Source organism: Myotis lucifugus, unplaced genomic scaffold (assembly GCF_000147115.1).
Source record: "Myotis lucifugus unplaced genomic scaffold, Myoluc2.0 scaffold_574, whole genome shotgun sequence".
In the NCBI taxonomy this organism is placed as follows: Eukaryota; Metazoa; Chordata; class Mammalia; order Chiroptera; family Vespertilionidae; genus Myotis; species Myotis lucifugus.
In genome coordinates, this window is record NW_005871622.1 from 424,602 (window position 1) to 438,240 (window position 13,639).

At 53.9% G+C, this 13,639-nt stretch overlaps 2 protein-coding genes across 4 annotated transcripts in view; one reads left to right on the forward strand and one right to left on the reverse strand.

Moving 5' to 3' along the window:
* The window catches only part of NPC1 (NPC intracellular cholesterol transporter 1), a 38,247-nt gene extending 37,113 nt beyond the window's left edge, over positions 1 to 1,134 (forward strand). For both annotated transcript variants that reach the window (XM_023745724.1, XM_006104459.3), the window contains exon 25: positions 611 to 1,134. In XM_023745724.1, coding sequence (XP_023601492.1) covers positions 611 to 690 — 80 coding nt within the window. In that variant the 3' untranslated portion in view covers positions 691 to 1,134. The remainder of the gene's footprint in view (positions 1 to 610) is intronic.
* On the reverse strand, positions 1,056 to 13,192 carry RMC1 (regulator of MON1-CCZ1). Of its 2 annotated transcripts, XM_023745726.1 has the most exons (19): positions 13,084 to 13,192; positions 10,926 to 11,010; positions 10,042 to 10,098; positions 9,037 to 9,123; positions 8,276 to 8,416; positions 7,926 to 8,029; positions 7,414 to 7,503; positions 7,237 to 7,342; positions 6,258 to 6,369; positions 5,996 to 6,040; positions 5,721 to 5,774; positions 5,345 to 5,473; positions 4,593 to 4,699; positions 3,057 to 3,176; positions 2,687 to 2,764; positions 2,314 to 2,418; positions 2,167 to 2,235; positions 1,872 to 2,097; positions 1,056 to 1,239 (listed from the first exon to the last, which is right to left on the reverse strand). In XM_023745726.1, exons 2-19 carry the CDS (start codon positions 11,007 to 11,009, stop codon positions 1,160 to 1,162), a joined length of 1,794 nt encoding a protein of 597 aa, XP_023601494.1. In that variant the 5' UTR covers position 11,010; positions 13,084 to 13,192; the 3' UTR covers positions 1,056 to 1,159. The 2 variants fall into 2 exon arrangements, with proteins under 2 accessions (XP_023601494.1, XP_023601493.1); XM_023745725.1 differs by lacking the exons at positions 10,926 to 11,010; positions 13,084 to 13,192 and having other exon boundaries at positions 8,276 to 8,468; positions 10,042 to 10,060.
* Between the last annotated feature and the right edge of the window lie 447 nt (positions 13,193 to 13,639).

Consider the following 13,639-nt stretch of genomic DNA (forward strand, 5'->3'; position numbering starts at 1 on the left):
GGCCCAGGCAGCGCCGCCTCCACTGAGACGCGTGGCCACAGCCCGCAGTGCGGCTGAGCAGTGTCCCCAGCTCTGGTCCAGCAACAGGCCTCTGCCGCCCCCTCACTTCCATCCGTCCTGAGGATGCTCTTTGGCTGCCATGACGACTCATGGTTGAAAGAACAGGACTGATTTGCTTGATTGGTAGCAGGGATGGGGAACGTCGGGCGTGAGGGCCGTATAAGGCATTATAATGCCTCTGCCAAGGCATTAGGGGCAAGTTAATTGTCTGACCAAGCCAGCCAGCATGGCTCAGTGGTTGAGCATCAACCTATGAACCAGGAGGTCACAGTTGAACTCCCAGTCAGGGCACATGCCTGGGTTGTGGGCTTGATCCCTAGTAGACTGATGTTTCTCTCTCTCCCTCTCCGAAATAAAAATAATATACATTTAAATGCTAATTTTTAAGTTGATAATTTTGTATGGCCCACAAATGATGTTACAAATATCCAAATGGCCCTTGGCAGAGAAAAGTTCCAAACCCAATTTATAGCTTTGTAACCAAGTGGAAGCATTGAAATAGATGGAGAAACCTCCTAAAGAAATGACACAGCTTCTTTCTCCTTCCCAGGACCATCCGTAAATAAAGCCAAAAGCCTGGCCACGCAACAGCGACACAGAGGCACAGAGAGAGAGCAGCTCAATTTCTAGCCCCTCACGGGGCCTGGGGCTTGGAACTGTGTCTGCGGGTCGGTCAGTTCCCTGGTGGAAGGAGCTGCGTTGTCAGGTTAAGTTGAACACCGGACGTCACCAGACTCAGGCGATGGATCTGACAGCAGCCGCTCTGGCCACGCGCCTGTCCACTCAGGAATGTGTTACTAACCCTGGAGGCAGCCCTGGACGCGTCTCCAGTTCTCCCGGCATGAAACCCGACTCTCAGCGAGGGAAGGTTGACACTGGACGCTGTGGAGGCGCTCGGCTCCCTGGCCGTCATGAAGGCCAATCAGTGCAATACTGCTCCTTTTTGAGGAGTGAGCCACCACACAAATTCCACCGCATTTTTAGTAACATTTGAGGATGTTGCAGGTACTTTATTATAGTATTTTGTAGTTTAAAGAGCTTTATTAATGCAATAAATTAACTTTATACATTTTATATATATAAAAACGAGCGTGTGATTTCAGAGCGTCGTAGGCCTCATGAGAGCTTGGTCTCCAAAAACCTGTTTGAAAAAAGCCACGTGCTCTTCGCAGTGTTCTCCTGGGGGCACAGAGGGAAGCAGGGTGAGCACAGCTGCTCCCAGGTGCTGGGTCTAACTCTCTCCCATAAGCACTCTGTCCTCAGCTTCTGGACTGTCCTTTCCGTTCTCAGAGCTCACGCCCCTGCACACCTGGTCAGGGCCCTCACTGCCCCCAGCAACCACGGTGGGGCTGACCCGTTGTCCAAGTGCCCTGACTCCGAGCTGGCAGAGCTGGGAGACCTGCAATAAGGTTGCCTGCTCCTCCCCACCTTGGATCCCATGCCTTTGGACAGCAGATGACTTGCCCATGTTTCCTGCCTGACCCAGAAACATTAATAAGCCCAGGCCCCTTTAAAGCCTCAGGCACCGGTTCCTGTCCAAGAGCAGCTGTCAGACCTGAGCTGGCTCAGACCCTGGATCGGCCTGCATATGCTTCTCCCCCCCAAACACTTCCAGTTCCGGATCAGTTAGGTCCCCGGGCACACGGAGTTCACTCCACTACGAATGACGGGCTGAGGGCGAGGCTGGCTGTTGTGACTATTTAAAACCGAACTCAGGAGTTCTAACCGAGGGCTCCTGGCCCACCCGCTGCCGGGGTCGTCCTGCCAGGAGCCTGCAGCTGCCCAGGCCTACTCACGGCTGCGCCTCTCACCTGGGGTGAAACTGGGGTTCCCCCGTAAGCGCTGGTTCCGCTGCTCGAAGAAGCGGAAGATGGTGTAGAAGAGCATGCGGTCTTCGGTCTGCTTCGCAGCATCCAGGAACTTGCGTGCAGAGACGCTGTCGTGGCCCCCAACGCCCCGGAGGAAGCGCAAGGCGGCCAGCACCTGGTGCTTGGACAGCAGCACTTCCACGATCTCATCGTTCGCCGTCGAGAGGCGCTGGAGAGAAGCCCGAGTGAGCGCCAGCACAGCAGACGCTTACGCCCCGGAAACATGGATGCACCTTACCTTCAACATATCCAGCGACAGCTGGTGAGCAGGAGGGTAGAAGCTCTCCAGGGATAACAGCAGACACGCCTGAAAGACAGGTTTCCGGCCTATTCAGCACAAGGTGCTGGACGCTGTTAACAACAGAGTAACCCTGGCGGCACCCACCAGAGGCTTGGAGTCGCTGAGCACGTGGTACTGCAGGAGCTGGTGCAGCGTGTAGAACAGGTTGTGCTGGACCAGCGTCTTGATGACGAGCTCGTGCAGGTAGTGCTACGGCAGACAAGGAGACAGGGCTCAGGTGTGGCGGGGCTGCAGCTGCTCTAACTGATGAGCTCCCGTCACTGAAGGGGCCCGTGTGCGGGGGAAGAGCCCAGCCTCTATGACAGGGCTCATCCTGACTCAGCACCACGTGGCGGGTCAGGAAATGGCTGGGACGCTGAGTCAGGACAGCGGGCCCTTAGCACGTAGACGGCATCGTAGTCAGTCTAGGGACAGTGCTGCTGCCTTAGCGATCCCTGCTCCTCTGACCCGGAGGTACCTGCACTGGAACCTGGAACTGGTTGAGAGAGCGAATGTACTCCATCAGCACGGCGATCACAAACTTGGGGGGCGTCTCCTGGGAGAAAGCAAAGGTGGTCTTAGGAGCTGCAGGAGCTCCCGTGGAATTCTTCCTTTATTCCTGCCCCTTTGCCCTATTAAACTGGCCCAGGGCTGTGTGGCAGGTTTTGCACAAACCCCCTCAGATTCTCCCTCCTCAAGAACATGTTTAGTCCTGAGTGTTAGAGGCCAAACTACCAGCATAGGTCCTCACCAGAATACCAGCCATTCTGAGTCCGAGTTTCCCTCAAGTCCCTCCAAGGATCTGTTCTGAGAGCCTTTGTCCAGAGCAGCTGACGGCAGTCACTCACCTTCTTCTCCGTCAGCGCCGACAGCACGTGGGTGTACATGTCGGACTGGTCGATGACGGCCTGGGTCCGCACCGGCCTGCGGAGGAGCGGGCTGCACCGGCTCTGCCCAGCTTCCGCCGCCTGCGCAACACATTACAGGTGTCACCGTCACCACCTCCAGGTAACGGCGTTTGCAGTTAATCCAAAAAGACGGAACTCCGAGATGCTGTGAGCCTCAAGCCTGAGCAGGGGTGACACAGGTCACAACTGGGACGGAGCTACTTCCTGTGCTCTCTGGGCAGAGTCTACTCGAGAAACAAGTCAGTTGGTCTTGACAAAACCCATGTTCACGGTGGATGGAGCTACCAGCATAAGCATCGTCTTCTCTTAAGGGACAGCATCCTGTTTTTAACCCCTTACCGACTCCCTAATTTTCTCAATCACAGTCGACCTGGCCCTTGTTATCTAATAAAAATGAAATGGCACCTGTGCTTTATGAAGCCTTAATCTCAAAGGACACACTTGTGTAATGAGTCTATGCCTAGACTTTGAATAAGTAAGGCTCCCCAACTACTACTGCCTAGGAAAGCTCCGAGATCGACTCCATCGCCTAAGTTCAGAGAGGAAGGGAAAGGGAGAGAGAGAAACATCAGTGATGAGAGAGAATCACTGATCACTGCCTCCTGTTGCACCCTACTGGGGATTGAGCCCACAACCAGGGCATGTGCCTTTGACCGGAATTGAACCCTGGGCCCTTCAGTCCACAGGCCGATGCTCTATCCGCTGAGCCAAACCTGCAAGGGCGTCTCCTAAGTTCTAAAGCCCGAGACCAGTGCAGACCCCGAGGGCAGGAGCTGGGCGGTGCCCGAGAGCCCGCAGTGCTCAGCAGGGCCAGGTGCTGCAGGGCTGCAGACGGGCCACACTCCACCAGCCAGCGCTTAGGAAGCCAAGAGCCACAGAGCAGGACGCACAGAAACTGCCACCAGACTGCCGACACCCAGAGCAGCAGGCGAGAGAAGGAGGGAGACGAGCTCAGCCTCCCCACCTGGCGGAACCGTGTCTGACGGGCAGGACCCACAGCTCCGAGCCTCGGCCACTCCATCCTGTTGTCACTGAAGGGGGGTGGGGTGCTGGCCTTTCTGTTACTGCTTAGGACCTTCCATTTTCAGCTTGAGGACTAACTAGGTTCTTTAAGTGAAATCACTCATTCCACTTATCCTAACCCCTTTTCTGTCTGGCTTCAGAAGACGGGTGCACTAACGTTATGTAGGAGAGGGAGAAAGACATGGCAAATGGTTCTACTTTTAATTAACTAAGACTAGGCTCTGGCTTGGTAGAAACATGTATAAAAAAGTAATGCCAAGACGAGACCAATTTTATCTATAAAATAGAAGACCAAGGATCTATCTACATCTAAGATCCAACAGATGAAACCACAGAAGAGGGGGAGGCGTTGAGGGAGATGGAGCCTCCCGCCAATGGGATGCCATTTACTGCCCCAAAGTACAACTACCAGGTGGGGGCGGAGGAGCCTCCAGCACAGCGCCCGTCACTCACCGCCGCGTAGCTCTGCTCGGCGTCCAGGTACCTCTTGTACTCCTGGTTGAGCTTGTCGAAGACAGTGGCTACCACGGGCAGGGCCGCTCTGTCCGACCCGCTCAGCACTGGGAAGAATCCATGTGCACAGGTCAGCCAGCTCCGCCTGCAGCGCACGCTGCCAGGGCAGAAGCACTCCCCCCAGGCCAGCAGCACACACGTGCCTTAAGGGCACCCAGAGGAGCGTCCAGCGTGGAGACCTGAAGCCTGGAGCTCACAGGCCCTTTCTGGCTCCTGGAGAGAGTAGCTGTGACCGTATCAGTGAGATTCTCAATGTAGATGTTAGGGAGGCAGAGACTTGGATTCTGAAAAATGTTTGCTTTAAAAGGAGGGGCGGGAGCCCCGACCCCCACGTGCGCCCAGGCTCAGACTCGCTTTCACCTGGAACCATCGGTTTACTCTCTGGTCTTTCTACCCAAGTCCCCACACGGCATATCCATCCACTGATTTCAGAGAGGGAGGGAGACAGAAACATCACTGATTGGGAGGCAGCCCCCTGACAGGGAGTCCAACTGTGACCTCCTGGCTCATAGGTCGACGCTCAACCACTGAGCCACACCAGCCAGGCACTACAAGTCCTTTTTCTATTTAGCAGCCTTTCCAGGGGCGTAAGTCACCCACCCTTCAAGTGAAGAGTGGGCCACAGGCTGCAGACAGGCCTGGGAAGGTGGGGCACAGGCTGGACTCAGACGACAGGAAGGAGCCCCCCTTACTCTGGGAGCAGACGGCCAGGATGACCATCTTGCACTCCTTTCTCTGGAGGAGAAAGTCCATCAGGCGTCCTTTGTCTGGCAGGAGGTTGACGATGGGCTGCAGCTTCACCTGCAGGTTCCAGAGGTAACCTGGGTTCGAGAGGCAGCGATGTCATCGTATGACGCGAACCAGAACAAAAACCCAAAAGTACTGCACAGCAGTCGATGGCTTTTTCTCACAAACCGAAGCCCAGTCTAGGACATGCTGACATGCTGACAACAGGACTGACGGCCAAACTACTGCGTGCCCGGGAGACACCTGGCAACCACGCACCCTCTATGTTCAAGCTGCATCTCCCCAAATCGGGGGCAACAGGCACTCTCCCCTCTGACCCACCTTGGCTTGCGCTGATGATGATGTCAGGCTGAAAGACGATCCAGGACGAGGAATCTGCAGGAAATTCTATAGGAAATTCTAGCCCCGAAGTGATGGCAACAAAAGGCAAACCCGCTGATTAAACTCGCCCCCACCCGTTGGCTGAGGCTACGCCAAGTGCCCGTCCCTCCTGGTAGGAAACCTCCCCATTCGGTTCCTGAAACGTCATTCCCTCTCAGACAGGAGGGTAGCGGGAGGAGCTCCCTGCACAGCGCCAGCGCCTCTGTCAAGGATACAGAGCTTACACGGGACCGGAGACTGGCTGGTCACAGGAGCAGGACCTACACAGGGAGAAAATGTAAGTGTGCGGCCAACACATACTCAACATGTACCACTTCTAAAAGCCTGCAGCAACTGTGTGTAGTGACACGAGGAGGAAGTGGAGGTCGAGAACAAGCCCAGAAAACGTCTTCACGAAAGCAAACAGATCTGGGACCCTCTGCACAGACTCGTACTGCACCCTAATGTGGCCCCCACCGACACGGTGACTCCCTTTACCTGCCACGGGGATCTGATAGGGCTGAATCGATCGAGCAGGAAGCACGGGGTGATGGAAGGTAACGGTGCCATCAAACTCTCCCCGTAACTTGATGTCAAATATTACTGATGTCTGAAGTGCAGAAAAAGAACAGACTGTGATGCCAAGACAGACCACAGAGGCTAACCCTTTCATGACCTCCTATCTTGCTATTTCAGATTCATTTAAAGAGCCTGTGTTTAGCCCGGCCGGCGTGGCTCAGTGGCTCGCCCACCTATGAACCAGGAGGTTGAGGTTCAATTCCTGGTCAGGGCACAGGCCCAGGTTGTGGACTTGATCCCCAATGTGGGGAGTGCAGGAGGCAGCCAATCGATGTTTCTCTCATCACTGATGTTTCTCTCTCTCCCCCTCTCCCTTCCTCTCTGAAGTCAATAAAAAACATATCTATATTTTAAAAAGTCTGTGTTTGCATCCCATCCCTAGTTCTTCTCTCAGGAAGAATGTGCTCTGACATTACAACTGTCCTTTCCGTTTCCATCTCCCTCACAGAGAGTCCTGACAGGGCTGACAAGCTCCCGCTAAAGGGGCGTCAGATCTTTCAGTCCCAACTCATTAGAGCCGGGTGGCACCTCCAGGAGGCCTGGGAGACGCCCCCTAGAGGCACAGAAAGAGCAGGACCCATCCCACCTCTCTCTTGGGCCACATGGCCTCAAACCGTGCTCATCCTGCTCACAAAGGACCTACAGGGAGACGCGTAGCAGAGGGTCGGCAGTGAACACAGCGGAGACAGTTGTTCCACAGTCACTCTCCTCATGTGCTATTTTCTGAAAGAGTTTTTAATTATTCTTAATGACACGGAATCACTGTTTCTTCTAAACTATCTAAAACCTTTAGCATAGAAAGCACTTTCCAGTCTGTGTTCAGAAGGCTTTGTTCATTTTCGCAACTCTTTTGAGCAACCCAACGCGTACCACGCAGACCTGACCCCGCGGCTCCCACCTCCGTGTCCTGATGGTGTACGACCACCAGGTTGTCCACCACGTTCAGGGCGAACTTCCCCGTGCGGCCCAACTTCAGGATGTGCGTCTTCTTACAGGCGCCTTCCCTGTGGGGAACGGAGAGGTCACAAAGGGGACGACAAGCGTCAGTTCCCACGTCCCCTCGGGAGGCGCGTACCGGGGCAGGTGATACAGCACCACCTCGGCTCCCGCGCTGCTGGAGGCCCGCGAGTGGTGCCGCAGGAAGAGGACGTACAGCTGCCCGTAGCTGTCAGAGAACAGACACAGAGTCACGTGTGCTGTGAGAAACCCTCCATCCTCAGTGCTGAGTCTGCGGCTCTAGTCCAGTAAATCATGGAACAGTCCTGCATGGAATCCAACAACACGCTTGCAGTTGTCAAAAACAAAACGCCTACTACAAAGTGAAGGGGAAGGCGTGTGAATTGGTCCAATGTTCTCATTTTATCAGATTAGATGGCGGAAGGACTTTCCTCAGACCACGAAGCAACAAAATCTAAAACGCAGGCCAAGAAGACGGCCTTCGTAAGCTCTGTGGTCACAGGCCCCAGGCACTAACAGGGAAGGGAAGTCCTTGTTGGTCCATGGCTACCTGAGTATTTGTAAAGCACTTCTAGTAGCTGCATCACTAAAAGCAATTACAAAAGCAAGTCTCTCAAGAGACAAACATACATGGTTGCCATGGCAATGTCTCTCTCAGAAAGGCTCAGTTTAGTGGACTTGGGCGCCGCTGGTAACTCGATCTCAAACTTGGGCAGCTTTGTCATAGTGCCAGCCTGTGGGGAAAGAGAGTGTTAGGAGGTGTGTCGACCCCTGATGTTTTGTGTTCCCTACCTACAATCACCGAGGGCAGAGAACGCACTCCTGCTCTGTCCCCCCAGAATGAGCCACCCCTGGAGGGGGAAGACACAGGTGCCGCGAGTGGTCGGACGCGGCACGGTTAGTGTTGGAGTACGTGCCCTTGAAGTACTGCAGGGGGCACTCGGGGTCGGAGGGAATACTGCTTTAGTGGCCGCTCTCACCCGGAAGTGGAAGGGCTGCAGCACGCTGCCCAGGACGGTGGTGGAGAGCAGGATGACGGAGCTCTCGGGGCAGTGCAGGTACCAGTTCACGTTCAGGCTCTGGCTCTTCAGGAGCTTCAGGCTCCGCTTCTCCGGCAACACCTGAGGCGAGTGCGAGACAGCCTTCATTAAAGAGCAGCCAAGTGTCAGCAGACTGCAAGTTAAAAAGTAATAAAAACAGTAACTTAAATGGAAAAGTACTATTTTTAGCTACGATAGCTTCCAGGCATGGATCCGGTGCTTAGTGCTGTACAGACCCCGGCTCACTGACTGCCCACAACCCTGAGGGGAAGTGAGCTCAGCCGCACAGTCACGGTCTGGGCGGCCACTCCCCTGCACGACCCAGCGCCGAGCCTCACCTTCTCAGACACCAGCCACCAGAGCCAGCAGCAGCGACCTTCCCTCACCGTGGAAACGAGCAAACGAACCCCAGCCGGGCGCCCATCAGCCACCCGCCTGCAGCATCGGCCGAACGCCATGCCTCCCATGTCGGGGAGTGGCGCCCTTTTTCTAACAGGTGTGTTCTAGAGACTATAGGGAACTGTTACTGTCCATATACTCTATCTCAGTAATGTTTGAACGTTTCATAAAAAGCATGTTACTTATCATTAGAAAAAAGCCCAGTCAAGAGATTCACGTTCTGGAATCTCAAACGGTCTATTTAGTGCTGAATTCACAAACTGCTCCTGCAGACCTTCCTCCAGCAGCAGTGACGCAGATACCTGGTAAAACTCGATTCCCTGGTCTGTGATGAAGACGATCTCCGTGGAACTGGTCCAGCAGAACCCTAGTATGCTGGCATTCTTGGTCTGAAAAGAAAAAACGCAGAATACTCTGTATTGCTCTTTAACGAAAGCTACTGTTAACAAATCAAACTTTCTTTTCAATAAAGTGACCCCGGATTTTCACCTGGAGCACCCACGGAAGTGCCCGAGTCAGCAGAACAGGAGGAGAAGCAGCAAGGTAACCGACCAGCCCTCAGTGCTCAGCTCCTCCCTTTAGGACCAAAGGACAGCTGACCTCTCTTGGTCACACAGCTTGTAAAAGTATAAAGGCCTAGAGGTTCTCACTGAGTGTTGACCCAGGTGGGGTTGCAGCTGGAGCCACAGCCCGACTCCCTTGGTGAACCAGGGCCCGGGCCGAAGGGCAGGCAGGCTAGGCCTGCACGTAGCTGCTCAGGAGCGGGAGCGCCTGTGAAGGGGCAGCTACTTCGAGATGTTTCTTTCCTCGTTGAGGAGCCTACCCGAACCTCCATTAGCAAACACACTACAGAGATGCCTAGAGCCACCCCTTCCACTAGCAACTCCTGCCAGTCTCCGGGGCCACCCTGCCATCTGAGCTGCGCCTGCTGCAGCCTCGTTTATTACACCCAGCAAGTCTGATGAACATGGGCTAGAATCTACACCAAAGAGAAGAAAGGGGGCATGACAAGGTCAGACCGAGGAAGCAAACATCACCAATAAAGGAAAAAACTCCTCTTCTGCAAACCTCCAAAGAGGCCGCTCAGGTCTGTCCCCAGAGAGGGCGGGGCAGCAGCAGTAGTGCCACCCACCACCCAGGTGATCCTCCAACTCTGTCTTCAGACGAAGAAACAGGCTCACAGCTTGTCCAGGTCATGGAGCCCACAGGCAGCACCTCTCAGCACAAGCACTGTCCTCTCCCGTCTGCACTCAGCTACCAGCCCCCCAGCCGAACACAGACCAGAGGGGAAAGGACGCGGCCCGTACCTTGCACTCTTGAGTGTATTCTAACTGAGAGCTATCCGGGATGAAATTAGAAAACTCCTAGAAAGAAACACAAGGATAAATTTGGATCAGGCAGCAACCTACTTTAGTACACAACAGACAAAAGAAAAAGATAAGTACATTTAAAAAGTGATTAGAAAAAACCAACAAAAACCCAAAGACAGGAAAAATAAAAAGACCAATTTGAACAATCTACCTCCTTAACAGCAGTTGGCTGACAATTCAATTTTTTAAAAAGTTAACCCAAATATTCAGTGAGGGTTTAGAAACCGATTTGGAAAATTAATTCAAATGGTTGATTTCAGAGAACTGTGCTTCTCTACATTGCACAAGAGGCTTTCCAAAAATGTTAGCAATTGATACTGACGGAAGGAATGAGGGTGCTGCCTATTTATCAACAGTTTTTTCTCTACTCTGCAAATGTGATGATGGATATTTATAAAGGCTAAAATGCCAACAAACTGCTCCAACTATGAACACCTGTTCCCATTAGACCAAGCATTCAGAGAAGTGACTTCATGGAGTTACTCCAGTTTACAGGGTGATTCACAAAGTAGCCAAGATTATACCTCACGCAATCTATGCTGGCTGTTAATCCATACAAGAGATGCCTGAGGTTCCAAATTAGTTTTTTAAATAAAACGGACAAACTAAGGTCACCAGTATTTATCCATTCACGTCTTTCTTCAAGAACTCCAAAGGCTGATACAGGAGTGCTCCATAGTTACAGCTTTCATGGCTTTAAAATAACAAGCGGCTCCTTTAACACTGGAAGTCTGCAATTCATTCTCTTCCAGATACACTTCTAAAATGCTTCCTTTATGCAAAAATGCTTCCTTTATGCCATATTTAGAGGGATGTCTTACCACAGCCTTTGAGGTCCTCTGGACAGCTAGTATCTTGTTTTCTAAGGAAAACTTAATGCATTTCACTTCTCCTTTGTCTTCCATTCTGTAAGGAGAACGAGTATGTTAAGAGTTCCATTTAATAACTGAAGTCTAGCTTCTATCACTTGTGAGAAAAAAGAAGTTAAATATTCAGGAAGCAGCAAATCTTAGTTTAAAATTAAACTTATGTTTCTGATGCTATCAGTAGTACCTCTTTTCAGAAAACAATCCAGGAGCAACAAGCTGCTGGAGAAATTCGCAGTGCTGCGTAACGCGGCGGGAAAATGGAAATCACCTGCACTTTCACCAGAAAATTACTTTATACAAATACAGGGATAAACAAGGTACACGCAGGAATACCTTGTGTTGTTGCACTTCACTGTAGAATGCTTCACAGATGTTACATTTTTACAAAGTGAAGGCAAGACCTCCACCAGCAAACACATTACAACCCACTGTATCTGACGCTCTATGGCGGTGGCCTGGAGGAGGTATTCCGATGCCACAGGCACCTCCACAGATGACGGCCTTCTTTCTCCATCGCTGGGACAGCAAAGCTTCTGAACCAAGCGTTGGACCCACTCCCCGGGGCTCAAGCAGGCCCCGCCCAGAAGCCTCACAACCACCTCCAACAAAGGGAAATCAAGAGAGGCTCACGGAGGGCGTGTGGAAGCCCCGGTACGGGTGCTCGTTCTCTTGATTATGGTGATGGTTTCACGGTGCACACACGTCAAAACTCATCAATGACTGTTAAATATGTTCAGTTAATAATTATACCACAGTAAGGCTATTAACAATAAATACCATGTTTTTAAAAGAGGGTAAATTCAGTATCTTCCCCCTCAAACACTACTGAGCCCCCAAATCTGGGCCCTCATGGGCTCACTCTTATTGCGATACCAGTCTCCACTGCCCTCAGTGTGGTCTGCACCACGCTGGCCCAGATCCCGGCATCCTCTCCCCCGACAGACAGGCGCCCAACTAATTCAGTGTCAAGGCCACGATCAGCGTGGTCTTTCCAAACACTGACAGGATCATGCCACGCCCACCTCACCGCTTCAGGAACCAGATAAAGCCCTGATTCCGCAGCAGAACACGTAGGTTCAAGCTGACCCCTGCCAGTGGCCACACCTCTGCCTCCCCTTCCCGCACGGACACATGGGCGTCAGTCACACAGACCTGGAGTTCCCACCCGGGGCTCGCTCGCCCTTGCCCGTGGGGTGCTCTCCATCCGGAAGCCGCCTCCTCTCTTCCCCACCTAGAACCGTCCGTTCCAGCTCTCAACCTTTGCTCGAGGGCCGCCTCCCTCCTCTCTGAGGCCTTCCCCTCCTGCTCCACGATCAATGCTGCCTCTCCTGTGCCCACACTCTTGGCACAGCACTTGCACAGGAAACGTGTGCCCCTCACTTGTCTCCACACCACAGCTCTGCGTTCTGCAGAAGGGCGCCCGGCGATCCAAAGCCTTCACACGCCTGATGCCTCGCACGGGCGCTGCCCACGGGATTCGTTTTCTACTTCAAAAAGGTTTCCTGTAGGACAGGCCAGCTAAAAAAACTCAAAGTCCCCCCCGAACTGAGGGCCTCCAGTGTATTTTCTTCTGTGACCACAGGGTTATGGTGACCATCCTCATAGCAGGGTGTCACCACCACTGCGATCTGAAGTGAACGGAGCTGCTCTTCATAATGACCCGGCTCAGCGTGCATAAGCTGGGACCGCCAGTCGCCTTAAGCACAGTCGGAGCTGGTTTTCTTAACACACATTTTTACCGGAAAACCCTGACCAGGAGCCCCTCCACCTTCCAGACACTCTGCAAAGACCGGAGGAAGGCAGGTCCCCGTCAGGAAAGGACACGGGCACGCCAACAGCGCAAGGACTTGCTAGCTTCAAGTGCCGGAAGCGGTGCCCTGCTGGGGAGGATCCGGTTCCCAAATCCAGGGGAACGCCTCCCTCCACCATGTCGCTGGGACGAGGTGTCCGCGTGTCCGCGGTCCGGTCCTCTCCCTGCGGGCACAGGTCGGCACACCCGGCTTCAGAGCTCTTACGGGAGGCAGAGGACAAATGTGACCACCACCTCCGGCATGAGAAGCAGAACACGCCATGTACATGTCGAACTTACTCTGCATGTTAATACTGTTACCTGAAGGAGATGGGGTTCCTGTCATCCGGGCCTTTAACCACCACCCCCGTGGCTCCGCCAGATCGCACCGCGAACACCTGCGAGGGAAGAGAAGCAGCCTTAAGGCTTGGACACTGTCCCAGCCCAGGGTGTGTTCTTGCGACCCCAGCCCTGGTGCCGCCTACCCGGCCGCGCGCCCAGCGGGGATGCCAGGTGCTCGCGTGAATTTTAAGAAACGAGGGGAGACACCCAAACGGTTACCACCCCGAACTGCGCAGACGGCCCGGGCCCGGGAGCCCCGCGTTCTCATCCGGTTTTGGGAGGCGCCGCGTAAAGCGGCCTTGCTCTTGCCCCGCACTGCTCCCCCGAAATTCCCGGGATAACGGAATTTCTCAGCGCGGGACTCGCGGCCCAAGGGCGGGGGGGAGCCCGGCCGGAGGAGGCTGGTCCCCCGCCCCCGACAGAAAGGCGCGGGCAGAGGCCCGGAATTGGTCCAGGCACCCCGGCCGGGCGCGCGGGCGGCCCCCCGCCCCCGGGTCCAGGCCGTGCTTGGGAGGAGGGTGCGGGCGGCTCCCAC

What these genes read in the sequence shown, in the direction of transcription:
- RMC1 (XM_023745726.1), bottom strand. Translation starts at nt 11,009, where the DNA reads ATGGAAGACAAAGGAGAAGTGAAATGCATTAAGTTTTCCTTAGAAAAC. An exon ending in AGGGAATCGAGTTTTACCAG is followed by an intron (nt 8,417 to 9,036) that starts GTATCTGCGTCA and finishes CACTCGCCTCAG; the next exon opens with GTGTTGCCGGAGAAGCGGAG. An exon ending in CCGAGCAGAGCTACGCGGCG is followed by an intron (nt 3,177 to 4,592) that starts GTGAGTGACGGG and finishes TGTGTTGCGCAG; the next exon opens with GCGGCGGAAGCTGGGCAGAG.